The following is a 19,930-nucleotide window of genomic DNA, read 5'->3' as shown; positions in this document are numbered from 1 at the left end:
CCTCACAAGTGAAATCTTCAATAAGATATCAAAAGCATGCGCTAGACTCAAGCCGGCAACACCTCCAAGGCCCATAACGTGGTCGTTGGACAAAGTCTTGCACTATGCTTTGAATCTGAACAATGAGGATTGCACCCTAAAGTATCTAACACAGAAAGTTATCTTTGTTTGCAATAGCCTCAGGGGCTAGAGTTAGTGAAATAGTGGCCCTATCCAGAAGTGAAGGCCATATTCAGTTCCTAGACACAGGAGAACTGAATCTCTTCTCTGATCCTGCCTTTCTCGCCAAGAACGAGCTGCCCACCAAAAGGTGGGGTCCTTGGAAAATCTGCCCACTGAAGGAAGATGTCTCTCTATGCCCAGTAGTGTCTCAAGGTCTATCTTCGAAGAACTTCAGACTTCAAGGAGGGACAGCTCTTCCGAGGTGAAACCTCAGGATCAAACTTATCCCTAAGACAACTGAGAGCGAAACTCACCTACTTAATTCGCAGAGCGGTTCCTGACAGCTCACCCTCAGGTCATGATCCAAGGAAAGTTGCTTCTTCGTTGAATTTCTTTCAACACATGGACTTTGAGAGACTCCGCTCATATATGGGGCGGAAATCATCCAGAGTCTTCTATAAACATTATGCGAAGCAAGTGCACGAGATAAAACATTTTGTGGTGGCGGCAGGTAGTATCATAAAACCTGTCGTCTAGTGCTGCGATGAACAGTGGACTGTTTTGGGACTTAACAGTGTATCAGGTGAATAGGTATTAATACCTTCGAGTGAAAATCACTACGGTGATTAATAGACTGTTCTATACAGGTGCAGAATTTAAACAATAACACCAGTGCCGTGTGAACATAGTGTTGATGCATATCCAACATCTGAGTGAAACCAGACATGTTTAGCTCCACATTCATCTGAGTGGATTTTTATTATGAATTCATATACTGTATGTATATTCTTCCCTTTCAGGTCAGAAATATATAAAACCATGATGTTTATCTATGCAAGGTTAGACTTCTACTTTATGATGTATACATTTACAATTTATTTTGCTCATGAAAATAGATATAAAAAATTTATCTGCGTCTTCTTTTAACCCTCAGTAAATGAAATTGAGTCCAGAGTTTTATTCTATTCCTCTAAATAGAATCTTGAACGTACCGATGTCCAAAGCACGAAAAGGTAATCTCTACAAAGTTTCCCTTTCATTGTTACGGACATACAAACTTTGAATCCTTGTAGTCGAAGTCAACACTTTCCCTGCAGGGGGCAGGAAGCCCTAGGCTTGGTGGATATGACAAATAACGGTAATGTCATGTATACGGGTCTAGCAGACCATATAAGGAACTCATTCAAAGTAAGTGCACTTATACAAACCCACAGATATAGTACTTTCAAGTTAATTCTCTCCTAAGCTTCCATCAGATCGACATGGCCAAGCCCAAAAAACGGATTTTGAGCAAAGCGAAAAATCTATTTTTGGGTGAGATAGCCATGTCGTCCTGATGGACCCACCCTTCTTTCTTAAATGACCCCACCCGAAACTACTCTATCTGCGGCTATTCCAGCTTAAATACAAGATAGGAATGATGGCCCGTAGTAGTACGGAGAGGAGGTCCACCGGATACCTTGATAACGGCTCCCCTTTCGTTCACCACTCTTCCCCCTCAAAGAGTTAAATCTATTCGGGGTGAAGATTGCTGTGTTATCTAAAAATACGTCCCCTGATATTATGCGATATCCTTAAAGCTATATTAAGGATACTTGCGCCAGGAGTTAGAATTCTGGAGACCTATGGTTAATTCTCTGGGAGTATCACTGTAGCAAATATCCCTTAGAAAGCTACCTAAAGGAACCTTCCATCAGGACGACATGGCTATCTCACCCAAAAATAGATTTTTCGCTTTGCTCAAAATTCGTTTTAACAAAACAAGAGAAAGAGAAATTAGATAATGTGCCTGAGTGTACCCTGGAGCAAGAGAACTCTAACCCAAGATAGTGGAAGACCATTGTGGCGGGATGTTGCAAAACAACCCCCACACCCTTGATCACACTAACTGACAAATGACTCCTCAATACAACTTTTCCCCTTACGTTATCAGCAGCGGGACTCTTGGACAAAAGGACAACCAACAAAACAAAACATAACCTTACAACTATATTTCTTAATACTACAATACTTAACATCCACAAACCATCCACAACCAAAATAAGCACTTAAAACTAATTGTAAACTTGAACACTAACGATAAATAAAACGTAATACCATCCAAATAAACAAAAAAAAAACCTAGCAAACTTAAATCACACCGCACACCAACACCAAAAATAAATATATATAAATTATCTTCCACATTAAATAGTATGGGTCACCAACACTGTCGCCACCCACAAGCCGGACTGTCTTTACGGCACACTCCCACTATCACCGCTTTGTGGTCAACAATCCACTGGGTGGCAATTTGCCACAACTGTCTCGGTGATTAGGATGGTACTTATACTCCTCATCATCATCATCATCATCAATCGAAAGTAAACGGGCCGGTCATCAACAATCGTCAATCCAAAGAACAGTCTTAATACAACATCAATCACAGCCCAGGTCATCAACTATATATCAGCATTCGGAAAATAACTCTCCAAAGGAGTTAGCCTCACCAAGGAGGAATCACGGCCTGCCAAAATAAAAAAAGAAAACCACTTACGAACACTCCTAACTAACTGAACTATCGCACTATAATCAAAGATAAATAATAAATTGTTCCTATCATTCACGATCACGACAAGCAAAAATAAACTAAACTGTACTTACTTAGAAAATCAAAAAAACACTTCCACGCTGGTCGAAAAATAATGGTAAAATAGTTATCCAGCACTCACTACTGCCTCTTGCTGCAGTCAAATAAAAAAAGCATTCGCTCCGAAACATTCACCACTGTCGTAACCTAACTAAAAACATAAACAAACAATCTCATTTGTACCAACAGTCTTTCCCACTACAAACAATCATTCGCTAACTACCACTTGTTCTTCGGCGCGCACTGCGGACACACAAACACACACACACACACACACTCGCGCGATTTAGCAAAACTAAAGCAAATGAAATTCTCTCTCTCTCTCTCTCTCTCTCTGGATTTGGCAAAAGAAAATAAACAAAAAAATAAAACAAAAATTAATCCTCCACACCATGGTACAGAGGCTATGGCACTACCCAAGACTAGAGAACAATGGTTTTGAATTTGGAGTGTCCTCCTAGAAGAACTGCTTACCATAGCAAAAGAGTCTTCTTTTACCCTTACCAAGAGGAAAGTAGCCACTGAACAATTAGAGTATAGTAGTTAACCCCTTGGGTGAAGAAGAAATGTTTGGTAATCTCAGTGTTGTCAGGTGTATGAGGACAGAGGAGAATCTGTAAAGAATAGGCCAGACTATTCGGTGTATGTGTAGGCAAAGGGAAAGTGAACCGTAACCAGAGAGAAGGATCCAATGTAGTACTGTCTGGCCAGTCAAAGGACCCCATAACTCTCTAGCAGTAGTATCTCAATGGGTGGCTGTTGCCCTGGCCAACCTGGCCATTGGTTGACTTCTCCTCCAGGAAGAATTGTCTGATTGACTGATTATCAGTTATCTGGCATCCTGAGTAGAATTGCATGAAGAAGCACAGATGCCCGTCAACGTCTAGAGTCCAATCTTCGCCAACATCAATTTCACTTGTGCAATGAGGGTAAGGATTTCAGTGATACTGGAAGATAGTTACAAATGCTATCAGTCTGCAAGATATGAGAGGGCCACCAGTGTACCCATCGTGAAGGACATTCGCTACCTAAAGCTTAGCCTTAATTCTCTGCCAGATTGCCCAATGGCATGGCAGACATCCCCTACTAGCAGCAGCAGGAGAAAGGAAGTCCAACATACGTGTCACCCCTCCACCTCTTCTCTACCTCCATAGTGAACTGGTCAGGTTGGGACCTAAAAAGGGCTGTATATGCACAGAAGAAGTTACAGGTGGTCCATGGTCTGGATCGCAGTCTAGAAAAGGTCGAGGTGACCTTTTTCCCCTACCGATTCCACAAGCATAGCTAGAATACCAAAGGTTGTCTACAAATGCCCTAAAAAGCCAGGCCTATTGAAGGAGAATGAGAAGTAGTTAGTCCTGTAAAAGACTGCATGCCACATCAAGGAGCCTGCAAAGCAGATACAGTGGAACCTCTACATACGATCTTAATTCGTTCTGGGACCTGCTTCGTATGTTAAAACAATCGTATGTTGGAGTGAATATTCCCATAAGAATACACCGTAATTTGTATAATTCGTTCTTCAGCCCAAAATCCTAAACTCCTTAATAAAATACTACACATAATTACACATAACAATAATACAATTGCATTATATAAGAGATGTAAAAAAGAATAATTATAAAGAAATAATAAATAAAAAAGGGGTTTTTATTGTCACTTTACCTTAGAGACAGGCCAACGCAGGTGTAGGCTTTGTTATGCAGGAGGAGACGGACGGTGAGCGAGGAGGTAGAGATGGTGACTGCAATAACGTACCGTAACTTACTTTAACCTAACTTAGCTTATTTATTTTTTTTTCTATTTTCATCACTTTCACTCAATTCAATCTTTCTCTTCATCACGATTACTAGACCGCTTCATAGATTTTTTAAAGAAACTATCGAAAGTTGCTGGGTACGGCTTTTCAGAATTTTCCTGAAATGGGTTAAGCAGACATCATCGAATTGCGAAACTACATGGCAAACCTTTAGTTTCTGTGGGTGGTACTTATCAATGAAATCAACAACGTGTTGATGTGCTAACATCTCTTTTATTTGAGGCGAACTTAAGATGTGCTCTACCTCCTCGATGTCCTCCGACTCACTCAACTGCGCTTGGAACTCATCATTCTGCATGGCATGCAGCTCCTTGAGTTCCTCGGTGGTGAGCTCTTCATGATGCTCCTAGACGAGTTTGGTGATGTCATTTTCATCTACCTCCAGACCCATGGACTTGTCAAGGGATAAAATCTCTTCTACGTCTTTCTCTACAGCAAGCACAGGTTCAGGCTCGGGGCCAAAACCTTCAAAATCTCTGGGAGAAACAGCATCAGGCCAAAACTTATTCCAAGCTGAATTCAGTGTCCGTCGAGTTACTTCCTCCCAAGCCTGATCTATGATCTTCAAGCAGTGCACAATATTGAAATGGCTCCTCCAAAATTTTGTTTTGGGGTTTTGCCAAAAAAAAGAGAGAGAGAGAGAGAGAGAGAGAGAGAGAGAGAGAGAGAGAGAGAGAGAGAGAGAGAGAGAGAGAGAGAGAGAGAGAGAGAGAGAGAGAGTGTGTGTGTTTTACCATAATGGTAGTTTTTAGAGAGAAAGACTGTTGGTATAATTAAGGTTGTTTGCATACTTTTTAGCTAAGTTAGGGCGGTGATGAATGTCCTAGGAAAATGCATTTTCTATTTGACTGTAGCAGGAGTCAGTTGTGTCTCAAATGCTGGATTATTTGCTGGATTATTATTTTTCTTTTGTTCATCGACCAGCCAGCGTGGAAGTGATTTTTTTGTATAAGCGTAAGTACAGTTTTCATTTATCTTTATTAGGCGTGATTGTGAATGATAGAAAGTTTGTTATTTATCTTCGATTATAGTGTGATAGTTTAGTTAGCTAGGAGTGTTCGCAAGTTTTTTTTTTTTTTTTTTTTTTTTTATCTATTGTTGATGACCAGGCCTGATATGTTTTGATTGATGAGGATGATAACCACGACCACTATCAGGGAGGCAGTTGTGGCAAATTGCCACCTAGTGTAGGCTATTGTTAACCACAGAGCTGTGGTAGAGTTTCTTGAAAGAGACAGTTCGGCTTTGTGTGAACTACGGTGTCCACACGCGACATATTTAAGTTTAAGAGTTTTAGGTACTTCGTGCGAATGCGTTTGTCTTGGTTTTAACGAGTGCTTACTCTAATATTGTTTCTATGATTATTGGAGACAGTTTCTGTGTAGCCTACGTACACGTGCCATTATATATATATTGTGTTTCTCTGATTATTGGAGACAGTTGCTGTGTACGTCCACGTGTTATTATATATATATACAATATTGTGGTTTATGCAATTGTTAATTTTGTCTGATTTAGTTTCAAGTTGATTAGTATCAAGTGCGAGTATTTTGATTGGTGATTCGTTTTAGTTGTAGGAATTATAATATTAAGGATTAATAATAACCAATATTTGAATGTTGGATTTCAGTGTTAAGTGATTGTTAAAGTTGTAAGGAAATATAGTGTTAAGTGATTGTTAAAGTTGTAAGGAAATATAGTTTTAAGGTTATGTTTTATTTTACTGTTCCCTTTGTGCAAGTCTAGTGGTAAGATTACGTTAGTAGAAAGTTTGTTTTGAGGGGAGTTGCTTTTGTTTACATCCCATCACAATATTTCATGCATTCTGGTAAACAAGCATTGCAGATCTTGTGGTGTTCTGCTAACAAGGAGTATCATCAGCATACTCTAGGTATGCTAAATTCCTATCGCCAATCCTTCTCCACCATCTCCGACTGTTCTACGCATTACAAAATCCATGAGGAGGATAAACATCATAGGTGACAACACATTCCCTTAGAGTACTCCACTGTTCACTGGAAATTCATTTGTTAAGACTTCATTCACATTAACTTTACACTAGCTATGCTCATGAACAGATTAATCAAATTTACATATTTAAAAGGAATTCCATAACAACCAGCATAGTCCACAAATATCATCAAAAAGGGATTTCTATATTCTATGTATTGCTATACTAGTCTCAAAACGAAAATTTGGTCAGTGCAACTTCTACCTTTTCTAAATGCTGCTTGTTCATCTCAGCTTTTCATTAATATTTCTCTCCAGTCTCTTTAGAATAAGCATACAATATATTTTCATATCTGACATTCATCAGGTTTTGCCTCTCCATGCCACAATCTACAAAATAATCTTGTGAGTAGTCTGGGAGTCACTTAATTTTCGGTCGGTATCATCTCTATAGTTATTCCATCGTATCCCTGGGCTTTCTGTCTCTAGTTTTTTTGGATAGCTTCGACTTCAAACATACTGAATTCATTCCTGGGCACATCAAGGTCTTCATCAACTTCAGGTATATAAATCAAATTATTCCCTTCATATCTCCTATTCATAACCTCACTAAAGTGCTCCATCTAAGGTTGTCTTTCTTCATCTTTTGTTGCGATAACAGAACCATCTCTTTTTGATGGGTATAAGCTGCTTCTTTGCCCCAGTCGAGATTTCATTAATAATTCTATGAGCAATTCTTACACCATGGCCACTTCCGAACTCATATCTTTGTCAGCCTCATTAGCTTTACTGTCTAAATATTCTCTCCAGTCATTCCTGGTTTTTTTTTTTTACCTTATTGTCAATACTGGAATACTTAGCATGCTCTACCTAGTAATTTTCATTACTTCCTCGAAAACTTTCAACAATTAATTGCAGTCTTTGTCTCCTTTTTATAGTATCCCAAGTATCATTTGATATCCATGGCTTTATCCTTGTAACTGCATGTCCCAAGACTTCACTACCAACTGACTGATATGTTCTTAATATCACACCATTCTCAGTGAATAGGGATCTATTTATTGCCAGTTAGCTATAAACAGTACCGATATTCAATCTTAATTTGCATGCAAATTCCAGCTTTGTTTCACCATCAACACTAAGCTAAAATCAACCATTTAAGTTAGAACATATAAGAAAAAGCCTTAGTAAGAATACAACAGTACGTCTGTACTTGTTAAGGCTGATGACAAATATTAAGTCATTGACCGGAGTGTGAGCGGGACTATCTTTCTACAATAAAATAATCCCGTACATGACAAACTGACCAACGGAGAATACCATGCTAATGAGTAATAAACCTCAGGTAATGATTACACTCTCTTTCCCATCCTAACAAATTTCTCTGGAGTTTCCTATTCCTAATATTCATATATAATCATTTTTCTCCTACAGTTTTGCAGTAATGTAATTCATTTTGCTGTATGAAGTTGGGAGTCATGCACAGGGTACTATCTGCCCTCATTTGCATTGCAGACATTCTTCCTCAATTCATGAGCTCTACAGCTTCATTAATTCTTTTTTTCTTGGATTTCCTAAGACTTTCCAAAGGTTTCTGTCTTCTTCTTTGACTTTGTTATTCCTGCCTTCTCATTATAGACCCATGGCGTCTCATATGAATTTGTAACATCATACTCTGGCCAAGAGTCTTAACATTTAAAGGCTGAATCTTTTCAAATTTTCTTCATTCAAGTTCCTGTTGAATACATATACAGGGCCTTTTATGATAATGTAAGTCTCCTTTTTCTACTAATGGAATATCTTTCACTTACTAGTCTTCTTCTCCTTTGTCTGCATTTTTTCCCACCTTTATGTGGGGTCTGTTTCTGGCCAGCTTTCTCCATCCACTTACTAGTCTATCTCTCCTTTTCACGCAGGCTACAATTATATTTCATGCTGCCCTTTTAAGTCTCTCCTTGGATTTATTTCCTTCAGTGGCAGCTCCAGTTTTAGACCTCAGAATTAAGAGACCCAAACCCTGACTTCCCTCGTGTGGATGATTTTTCTTGGCAGCTCCAGTTTAGACCTCAGAACTAAGGAGTCTGCAAGGATCAGCCTGTCAGCCCAAGATGATACCAGTTTGAAGACCCTCGTAAAGACCTGAGGGCTGTTGTCAGGCTGAAGCAGAAGACCTGAACTGGTACACATGCAGGAGATCCCTGGATACTGGATGAATTTGGATTTGAAAGTAGACTTCTTTCTTTCAGATTCAAAGTAACGATGAAGTCCCCCGTTCTGACAGCTTGAACGACTGTAGATGCTGTCTCCTTCTTGAACTTGGTGTGCCTGATGAACAAGTTCAGAGCTGAGAAGTCGGTGAAGGGTTTCCAGCTTCAAGACGGTTTCTTGACACGAAAGAGTCAAGTGAAGAAACAGAGGCTCTCATCGTCTATCTTCTGGAGAATTTGTTTCGATCATCTTTTGGAGAGAACGATGTTTCTCCGAGCGCACTATGTATGATATGTCATCGAAGGAGGAATTAAAGCTTATGAATGGGAGGTGGTACTCAGACTGCTGAATGTGGATGGGCCTCTACAGACATATCCCTCGTGGGCCTCTACAGACATATCCCTCGTGGTAGTGAGGTAAGGGGATTGGATTACTGATCCTAACAGTGACTTCTTCCTCTAATCTTGCCTCTTACTCTAGGACGACCTTGAGCTTACCTGGATTGAAAGGAATGAGCTGGCTTTTTCTGTATGGACTGGGTGTTCGACACCTTTAACGAAGACCTACTGGAGATAGAGACAAAGCCCTGGTCTGGCTGTGCCCGAGATGGAGGGTAGAGGCTATGAAAAAGAGGCAGCCCTCTTACACCAGTTCTCTGTTGCAAGGGAGATGTCCTGTTGAGGAAAAAGAAAAGGGTGTTCTAGAGAAGCATTACTCAAGATAGACCGTTTGTTTCCAAATTCGTTTGTGAAACCTGGCCATGATCGCATCCCAGCATTTTGGAACCCTATTTGCCCACTGGGAAGTCGGTTGAAACATTAGATACTTCACTGCCTTTGACCCTAAAAATTAATGCTGAAGGCCGCATTCTTTTTGGGATTAGACAAGTCCTCAGTGCTGGTAAGGTAGCCAACTATATCTTCCCAGTTGTCAATCCAAGATGCCGCTTGAAGGGCATTCATGGTGGTTGACTCCATACCTGAAGCTCCAGCTTGGTTAAAGGAAACAGGGATGGAGTATCCAGCGAGCAACCTGGAGTTAACTTGGCTACCGAGGGGTTGAGACACAAAGGTGAAGGGTTGGCATCCGATACTCTGTAATATTTAGGTTGCTTTGGCATCAGAGTAGGAAGCAAGCAAAAGGAGCATGCAGATCTCAGCAACTCCTCTCTGGAGAATAAAGATCTTATCTTTTATAAATCGTCCTTCACCAGCGTGGTCCACGGTAATTCTAAAGTGGGACTGGTACCAGGAGGAGAGCCGCACAAGTAAAAAACTAATCTTCTGCCTTTTGGTGATGAAGGTTGAGCCTCTCCTATCCAGTGACCAAGCTAAAATACCACAGGGAAATTTGACTGTTTCTTCCACCTTAGAGAGGGGGGGGGTCTGTCGGTGGAACATCGTAAAAACCTCAGACTCCTCATCTGACTCGCCCTCTCCCTCATCAAAGCCGTCAACTTAGGACTCTTGATTCTCCTGGGTCTGGGAAGATGGAGCACTCCAGGTGGTGATCTACTACTGAGATGTTTGATCCTAGAAACCTGCTGCTGATCGTGAGATGCAGGTTCTTTGCGAAAAGATGACTTGCAATTCCCCCAAAGATCCTTACTTTCCCTAGTAGCGGGAACCAGTGCTGCAGGGAACAAAATACAGTAGGTTGTATCCTTGGGTCTCTTGGTTATCAGTAAGTGAAAGGAGCATCCACAGCCTACAAACCAGTTCTGGGTGCTCATCTGAAAAGGTAATAGGTATCAACCTTTACGAATCTGAAAAGGAAATCTTCCTTGGGAAAAGGGAGCGCTTATGTGAGTGACGCCTGGCGTCCCCACGAGGTGATGTGGCAGGGACTTGGTGTCTACGTTTCTAGAACCTATCTCTCAAGTTATCTGGCAGATGTAGAGTTAATAGAATCGTAGCGGTAGGTCTAGATGAGCCTGGAGCACCCATCATGCAGCTGCAGGGCACTGCATATTATGAAATTGTCGATAGCCAGCAAAGGTTGACGAGGCCGAAATTTGTTTGTGAAAACAGGAGAAGTAGGATTAGGGGGAAGCTTACCTCTCCTTTCTCTTCCTCTTGCAGGTGAAGGTTCTGATTCCCCCAAACGTTGACGCTTCGATGTAGGGGAAGGTCAACAAGGAAGAAGCTTATTTGCAGTTCTCGCAGACGAAGCGCTGGCTCTAGGCGAGACTATATGAGCGTCGCGAGAAGAGTGGCAAGCGTAGGACGCACGGTGATTGAGCAATTCGCAAAGGAGAGGGGAAGCGCGAGGGTGAGGTGCAGCGATAGCGAGGTGGCGAGGAGTGCCTGGACTAAGAGGGCGAGCTTCGGTAATCCCACGGAGGTAAATCCCATCGAGAGTGTGGTTTGAGGTCGAGGCTTTGGTGTAGAAAGATCTTCTGACTGCAAAGGAGAGCTCTGGTACCGATGGCAAGGTGGGCTATGAATCTTACGATGGGTGGAAGTCCTCAAGTGTGACCTGAAGCGCTGTCGTCTACATGGTGTAGGCGAGGATCTTCGGTAACGTGGGGAGGCATCAGAAGAACACAACGCTGTCCTCTTTGAAGCCTGTAGCAGACTATGAGAGGGAGAGTTTCCCTTGCGCAAGATCCTATGACTCAAAGGTAGACGGGTAAACAGATGAAGGAGTGATTGTTGAGCCTCTCGGGGGCAAGGAAACAGAAAGTCTCTTAGGAGATCGTTTGCTAGAAACCGTTCTCGAGTCTGCCTTCGAAGAGGAGATATCAAGCGCAGATGGCAAGACAACCTTACGAGAAGGCAGAGAAAGGCTTGGGAATCTTCTGAAGAGCGCTGAGAAGGGAGCAGGGGCTACTGACGAGAAGGTAACTTTATCGAGTGAAGACCTGCGGTGAAGCCAGTAGGAGCAAGTGCAGCCTGTAAGGAAGATATCATCAAGTCTGTGTTCCGGAAATATTTCTCTTTCAAAAACCAATTAAATTTCTCATCTGACGGCAAGCCTGAAATACCCAGCAAAGGCCACTGTAGTCAAACAGCATCTGTCTCAGTAAATCAAGAGAAAAGGAAGGAAGAATTGGTGGAACTACTTAAGGGGGAGGCCAACGCAGTTTTGCTAGAGGAAACTATGGAACCTCCCTACCCCAGAAGGTGACCACAAGGGTGGGGGGAGAACAGGCCTGGACTTCGTAGACTTCGAGGCAGACCCAAAGGCAAAGAATTATCCACTGGGAGGATGGTCACTCCCTGCATTCCTTGCTAGGGTAGGCTTCAGAGCACACTTGCCCCTGGCACGCCCGCCATAACCTGTGAGGGCACCTTGACTATGCTCATATACAGTATGTCCCACAGGTCTTAGGCGGCATCTCTGGACACGTCTGCATGATCAAAATTAATTAGCAAGCAAACAGCAGGGGAAAAAAAAAATGCAAAGCATAAACTGCCAAATGTACATCCAGAGGAACAAGCTCTCTCTGTGACAGCTGAAATTCAATTGAGGTTAAAGGGTAACTACCCTGCCAGCTGTTTACACCTTGTTAAAATGTTAAACTGCCGTATTCCAGTCTTTGATTTTATTCTACTCCATATATAGTAAATAAAGAATGATGGTTTGTATGCGTATAGGAACAATTAAATTTTTGTACATGCAGAATTTTATATTTAAATAATTTACTTACTACAGTGCTTGCATAATATTTGTTTTTATCTACTTACTACAGTAATTTGCATAATATTTGTTTTCATTTATTTACAATTTACCTAAATTCTTTGAATCTGTTCTTTTATTTTTTTAACCAGGTATGAATACTGTTGTATGATTTCCAGCACACATCCATCTAGATACACATCGTATTAAGAGAAGCCTTCTCACGCCATTGAATCATGAGTCAAATAACTTTTTTCAATGAAATCATCACTTTAATAAATTGACAAATTCAATACCTGAATAAATCAGATGTACCTTTAAGCCACCATTGTAAGTCATATCAAGTCCTATAAAATACAGTTTCTTGTCTTTGACATGTCTCTTCATTCATTCCATTTTTAATCAAACAAGTGTGCTTATCAGCAGTCACTACTGTACAGTATATAGAAAACTGCTAATATGAAATCCACTGCAAATAGATTCTACTAACAATCTTTTGGCACATTAATTTTGGTAATCAAAGTCTGTCTACCGTAAAAGTGCCGTCTGTCTTCAAACAATAGCATACATGTACTGTACATGAATACACGTCCTAATATTTATGCTCTTTCTTGTATAGGGTGTATGTCTTCCTGAAGGAGTTACCCTGCTACTCTCAGAAGGCTTCCCTAAAGGATTTGCCCTCCAATAGGAAGGGAAAATCCTTACCTTGGTAGGGGTGTAAGAATACAGTACTAACACCGTTAGTCCTGAGTGTCGTAGAAAGTGAATAAAATAAAGTTGCTATCTTGTAGTCTTGCTCTCTAACAAAAGGCTAGGACTACTGTTAATAACTGTAGAAACTGTTGCTTTGCCGTGAGACTATTTCGTCAAAGGCTAGGCCCACCACCAATAACTAAAGTTGATAATTGCAGGGGCATGCGATCATAAAAAGCCTCGGTCAAAATATAAACCATGCCCGATGCTATTAGAAATGAGGATGTGGCTAGGGCATCCCCTGTAAAAGACAGGATCCCCTTACTGATGTAATTAATGGACGAGAGGTACCGCAGGGTTCACGACTGGGGCCAAGGAAGCTGGTGACAAAATGGGACATCAGAACAAGTACAGTACTTGGAATGTCAGCACACTAATGGGAAGATAGTGGAGGTGATGGAGAGGAGGATAGATATCCTGTGTGTACAGGAGACCAGATGAAAAGGAACAAGAGAGACACGAGAGGGAAGAAATGGAGTTGAGGTCATAGTTGGTAATAACTGGAAGGAAAAAGTGATAGAAGTAAAGATTTCGCTGATAACAGGGGATCAGATAGTAAATATAATTTCAGCATATACCCCACAGATGGGTTGCCAAAAACAAGAAGAATTATTTATACAAGAATTTGAGACAGCTATTAGAACAGTGAAAGTGGAGGAGAAGCTAATCATAGGAATATACATGAATGGCAGAGTGACGAAGAAAAGGGATTGACAGGAGTCCACGGAATACACGTAAAGTGGGCATTGAGTAAAATGAAAATGGCAAGGCATCAGGTCCATCAGAATTTCAAATTGAAATGGTTAAGATACTAGGTACAGAGGGGGAAGTATGGATGCTAGATTTATTAAAAGCAATATAGGAAGAGGAAACAATGCCTAAAGACTGGGAGGTGAGTCTAAGGGGATTTATATCTAGCCAGAAAAGTGATATCATGGACTGTGGTAACTACAGAGAAATAAAACCAGCAGAGCATGGCTTGAAAGTTTTTGAGAGGGTACTAGATGTGAGATTGTAAGGATTGAGAACAGAAGTATGGATTCATGAGAGGGAATGGGACTGTGGATGCCATCTTTATAGTAAGACAGCAACAGGAAAATAGGCTACAGAGCAACAGAAGTTCTTCTGTGCTTTTGTAGATCTAGTGAAGGCTTATGATAGAATACCAAGAAAAGTGATGTTTTGGTGCTTGAGGAAGAGGAAAGTCCTAAAGAAGTTGGTTAGAATGGAAGAGATGATGTACAAAAGAACAAGGACTAAAGCAATAATAGCTGTTGGGGAAACAAAACCCTTTGAAGTTAGTGTTGGATTACAGTAGGGGTCAGCATTACGCCGGTTTTTATTTGTGGTGGTCTTCGATGTGTTAAAGTGAAGGGATCAGAAATGAAGAGTTGTGGGAGTTGATATATGCAGATGATTTGGTGATTACTGCTGACAATGAGGAAGACTTACAGAGTCATAGAGTGGCAAGATACTTTGAAGAAAGGTGGCTTGAGATTTCGTAAATGTGGATAAGACTGAAGTTATGGTGAGCAGTAAGTAAGTAAGAGACAGGATAGCTATGCATGAAAATAGAGGCTTGGTTATAAAACAGGTACAGTATAACAATTTAAATACTTGGGATCTACTATAAGTCAGTAGGGAGGATGTAAGGCTGTAGGAGGAGTGGTATAAGATAAGAAAATGCAAATCAAGCTAGAAGTCAACATCTATAGCACAGTAAATAGACCAGTGCTAAAGTATGGACTGGAAATTTGGGCTTAAAAAAAAAAAAAAAAAAAAAAGCAAGCAAGCAAGCTTGCAAGTACAGAAATGAGAATGCTGTGGTGGATTATGGGAATATCACTGCTCGAAAGATTGGAAAATGATGAAAAGAGAAGACTGGCAGACATAGTGAAGATTATAGAGGTGATATAGAGTGTCACGACTGAGAAGGTGCGGGCATGTGTTGAGGGTGAATGGTTGGGAGGGTTTGGAATGAACCTGTTAGGGGGAGAAGATCAAAAGGAAGGCAGAGAATTAGATGGTGAGATAAGGTGAATGATGATATGGAGAGAAGAGGTTTGGTGGAAGAGGATGCCTTTGATAAAAGGTATTGGTGAGGGCCCATCAAGCAACCGACCCCTTAATGTAGGGATAATGCTGGGAAAGAAGAAAATGTAAAATCTTCAAAAGTAGTTAGACTGTTAGGAGAGGAGAGAACAAAGGAAATGCATAAAAATTATAAGCATGAAAGCAGTGCTGGTCAGCAAAAACAGTACTGCAAAGAACTATATGTACAGTTTGTTGTACTTATGGACTAACTCATGTGAATGGAAAAACTATTGGAAACTTACCTTTGGAAATTTGGAGGCTAATCTTGTAAAATGCTGATTGATTAAGGCACATTGTGGAATACCCTGTTTGTACAAATGGAGGAATACCCAAATACCAGGTCCAGCATTGTTAACCTTTTCCACATAATCTTGTGCATTTATCTCCATGACCTGAAAAATGTTATTTTTATTAGTAAAATAAATTTTTGAATATACTTACCCGATAATCATGTAGCTGTCAACTCCGTTGCCCGACAGAATTCTATGGAGGGATACGCCAGCTATCACAATACTAGAAGGGGGTGTACTTACCAGCGCCACCTGTGGCCAGGTACTATAGTACTTCTTGTTGACACCTCCTCAATTTTTCCTCGGTCCACTGGTTTTCTATGGGGAGGAAGGGAGGGTCGATTAAATCATGATTATCGGGTAAGTATATTCAAAAATTTATTTTACTAATAAAAATAACATTTTTCAATATTAAACTTACCCGATAATCATGTAGCTGATTCACACCCAGGGGGGTGGGTGAAAAACCAGTGTACAAGACTAAAGGATAGCTAAGTATCCCGTATTTCATATAATCAGTTATCCACAATAACAATGAAATAATAAGTACCTGGTAAGGAAGTCGACTTGAACCGTTACTCTGCCTTTAATAAGATCGTCTTCCTTACTGAGCGCAGCGTTCCTCTTGGGAGGCTGAATCAACTCAAAGGTGCTAAAGTATACAGGGCTGCAACCCATACTAAAGGACCTCATCACAACCTTTAACCTCGGCGCTTCTCAAGAAAGAATTGACCACCCGCCAAATCAACAAGGATGTGGAAGGCTTCTTAGCCGACCGTACAACCCATAAAAAGTATTCAAGAGAAAGGTTAAAAGGTTATGGGATTATGGGAATGTAGTGGCTGAGCCCTCGCCTACTACTGCATTCGTTGCTACGAATGGTCCCAGGGTGTAGCAGTACTCGTAAAGAGACTGGACATCTTTGAGATAGAATGATGCGAACACTGACTTGCTTCTCCAATAGGTTGCATCCATAACACTCTGCAGAGAATGGTTCTGTTTGAAGGCCACTGAAGTAGCCACAGCTCCCACTTCATGTGTCCTTACCTTCAGCAAAGCAAGGTCTTCTTCCTTCAGATGAGAATGTGTTTCTCTAATCAGAAGCCTGAATAGTAAGAAACTGAGTTCTTAGAACTTGGAAAAGAAGGTTTCTTGATAGCACACTATAAGGCTTCTGATTGTCCTTGTAAAGGTTAAGACCTTTTTAGATAGTACCTAAGAGCTCTAACTGGGCAAAATACTCTCTTCAGATCATTCCCCACCAAGTTGGACAGGCTTGGGATCTCGAACGACTTAGGCCAAGGACGTGAAGGAAGCTCGTTTAGCAAAAACCGAGCTGCAAGGAACATGTAGCCGTTTCAGATGTGAAAACAATGATCCTGCTGAAGGCGTGGATCTCACTTACTCTTTTAGCTGTTGTCAAGCACACGAGGAAAAGAGTTTTTAATGTGAGGTCCTAAAAAGAGGCTGATTGGAGAGGTTCAAATCTTGATGACATAAGGAACCTTAGGACCACGTCTAGATTCCAGCCTGGAGTGGACAACCGACGTTCCTTTGAGGTCTCAAAAGACCTAGGGAGGTCCTGTAGATCTTTGTTGATGGAAAGATCCAAGCCTCTGTGGCGGAAAACCGCTGCCAACATACTTCTGTAACCCTTGATCGTAGGAGCTGAAAGGGATCTTACTTTCCTTAGATATAACAGGAAGTCAGCAATCTGGGTTACAGTGGTACTGGTTGAGGAAACTGCATTGGTCTTGTACCAGCTACGGAAGACTTCCCCTTGAGACTGATAGATTCTGAGAGTGGATGTTCTCCTTGCTTTGGCAATCGCTCTGGCTGCCTCCTTCGAAAAGCCCCTAGCTCTTGAGAGTCTTTCGAAAGTCTGAAGGCAGTCAGACGAAGAGCGTGGAGGATTGGGTGTACCTTCTTTACGTGAGGTAGACTTAGAAGGTTCACTCCTAGAGGAAGAGTCCTGGGAATGTCGACCAGCCATTGCAGTACCTTTAAGAACCATTCTCTCGCGGACCAGAGCGGAGCCAACCAACGTCAGCCGTGTCCCTTTGTGAGAGGAGAACTTCTGAAGTACCCTGTTGACAATCTTGAACGGCGGGAATGCATACAGGTCGAGATGGAACTAATCCAGCAGAAAAGCCTCCACGTGAACTGCTGCTGGGTCTGGAATCGGAGAACAATACAACAGGAGTCTCTAGGTTATCGAGGTAGTGAACAGATCTATGGTTGGCTGACCCCACAGGGCCCAAAGTCTGCTGCAAACATTCTTGAGAAGGGTCCACTCTGTGGGGATGACCTGACCCTTCCGTCTGAGGTGATCTGCCATGACATTCATACCGCCCTGAATGAACCTCGTTACCAGTTAGCTTTCGATCTTTAGACCAGATGAGTAGGTCCCTTGCGATCTAGAACAACTTCCACGAAAGAGTCCCTCCCTGCTTGAAGATGTAAGCCAGGGCTGTGGTGTTGTCAGAGTCCACCTCCACCACTTTGTTAAGCTGGAGGGACTTGAAGTTTATCAAGGCCAGAATAACCGCCAACAACTCCTTGCAATTGATGTGAAGTGTCCTTTGCTCCTGATTCCATGTTCCCGAGCATTCTTGTCCGTCCAAAGTCGCACCCCAGCCCGTGTCTGATGCGTCCGAGAGGAGACGGCGGTCGTGTTTCTGAACAGCCAAAGGTGGACTTCCTTGAGAAGAAAGCTGTTCTTACACCACGCGAGAGAAGACCTCCTCTCTTCGGAAACAGGAACTGAGACCGTCTCTAGCGTCATGTCCTTTATCCAGTGAGCAGCTAGATGATACTGAAGGGGGGGGAGGTGGAGTCTCCCTAACACGATGAACAGGGCCAGCGATGAAAGTGTCCCTGTTAGACTCATCCACTACCTGACTGAGCATCGGTTCCTTCTCAGCATGCTCTGGATGCATTCTAGGGCTTGGAAGATCCTTGGGGCCGACGGAAAAGTCCGAAAAGCTCGACTCTGAAGATCCATACCCAAGGAGACAATGGTCTGGGATGGAACGAGCTGAGACTCCTCAAAATTGACCAGGAGGCCCAGTTCCTTGGTCAGATCCATAGTCCATTGAAAATCTCCAGACAGCGACGACTTGTGGGAGCTCTTAAAAGCCAGTCGTCTGACGGAGCCGGACACAAGATCATGGTACTGCTGCACAGTCTGTGAACTGTCAATCATGGGCAAGCGAGGAAGTACAGTGACAACCCGAATCTGTCTAGACTGTCTGGGTCGTACAGACAACTCCTTATCGGGTTGCTGAGGTTGCCGCACTGCGTCACAACAAGTCACTTCTGTTGGTTGTTGAACGTCTTCCCCGTGACACATTGACTCCGTAAACAAAAAATCCTCTAACAAGGACTAAGCTTGGACTGCATGTCTTGCAACACAGCTCAAGGTCTATGGGAGCAGGTGTGGTAACAGACGGGATTAGCGACTGAAGTGGAACCATTACCTTCCCTGGAAGCATGTTATGCTTAAATAAAAGTCCATAGGAGGCTATGCAGCTAAAGGCTCCCTCCAAATGACAGAGTCCTCAAGGGAATATCAGAAGGAGGGAGAAAAGAACTTTCGCCATCTACAGGGACCATATCCTAGAAAAGCTAAGTTCTCTCAGTGAGGGTTCACTGGTGCAAAAGCAGCAGACTAGAAGGCAACGTTATGAAACTGCTTGACAGTCTAGTGAGTTGGCAACAACCAAAGATGTGTGACTGAGAAGCATGCGGTAAGGTATGCAGAGCATGTTGTATGCAGAGTATGCTGTATGCAGAGCATGCTGTATGTAGAGCATGTTGTATGCAGAGCATGCTGAATGCAGAGCATGCTGTATGCAGAGCATGTTGTATGCAGAGCATGCTGAATGCAGAGCATGCTGTATGCAGAGCATGTTGTATGCAGAGCATGCTGTATGCAGAGCATGCTGTATGCAGAGCATGCTGAATGCAGAGCATGCTGTATGCAGAGCATGTAGTATGCAGAGCATGCTGTAAGCAGAGCATGCTGTATGTAGAGCATGCTGTAAGGTAAGCAGAGCGTGTGCATGGCGTTTAACATTTCTCAGAAATTCCATGACCAGTGCTAGAGTGCTTTATGCATGCTTGCATGGGGTTTTAATATCAACATAATATTTACCTTACATTCATAACTCATGATTCATATTTTTGCCATATTTTGCGATATTGTTAAAAAATATATTGCAAGGAATACAAATATATTTTTATAAGTAATACAAATAACCTCCATTATCATAAGGTTTGAAAATGGAGGTAAGGTATGCTGAACAGCAGAGTCAGAACGAGCTGGAACAACAATAGTTGTGGTTTCCTCTTCAAGACTCTGTTGAGGGAACACCTGAGGCTCAGTCTGCAAAGGCTGAT

The 19,930-nt window shown here is 42.0% G+C and overlaps 1 protein-coding gene and 1 long non-coding RNA gene across 3 annotated transcripts in view; one reads left to right on the top strand and one right to left on the bottom strand.

The window, feature by feature from the left end:
* LOC137641588 (uncharacterized) overlaps positions 1–13,432 on the top strand; it is a 265,500-nt gene extending 252,068 nt beyond the window's left edge. For both annotated transcript variants that reach the window (XR_011044550.1, XR_011044551.1), the window contains one exon: positions 12,542–13,432. This is a non-coding gene — a long non-coding RNA (uncharacterized lncRNA). The remainder of the gene's footprint in view (positions 1–12,541) is intronic.
* The window catches only part of LOC137641586 (phosducin-like protein 3), a 53,715-nt gene that overhangs the window by 6,122 nt on the left and 27,663 nt on the right, over positions 1–19,930 (bottom strand). Inside the window, exon 4 of the mRNA XM_068374294.1 lies at positions 15,482–15,631. Coding sequence (XP_068230395.1) covers positions 15,482–15,631 — 150 coding nt within the window. The remainder of the gene's footprint in view (positions 1–15,481; positions 15,632–19,930) is intronic.

Source organism: Palaemon carinicauda, chromosome 5 (assembly GCF_036898095.1).
Source record: "Palaemon carinicauda isolate YSFRI2023 chromosome 5, ASM3689809v2, whole genome shotgun sequence".
In the NCBI taxonomy this organism is placed as follows: domain Eukaryota; kingdom Metazoa; phylum Arthropoda; class Malacostraca; order Decapoda; family Palaemonidae; genus Palaemon; species Palaemon carinicauda.
The sequence above is the reverse complement of the archived record's forward strand: the minus strand, read 5'-3'. Positions and strand labels throughout refer to the sequence as shown.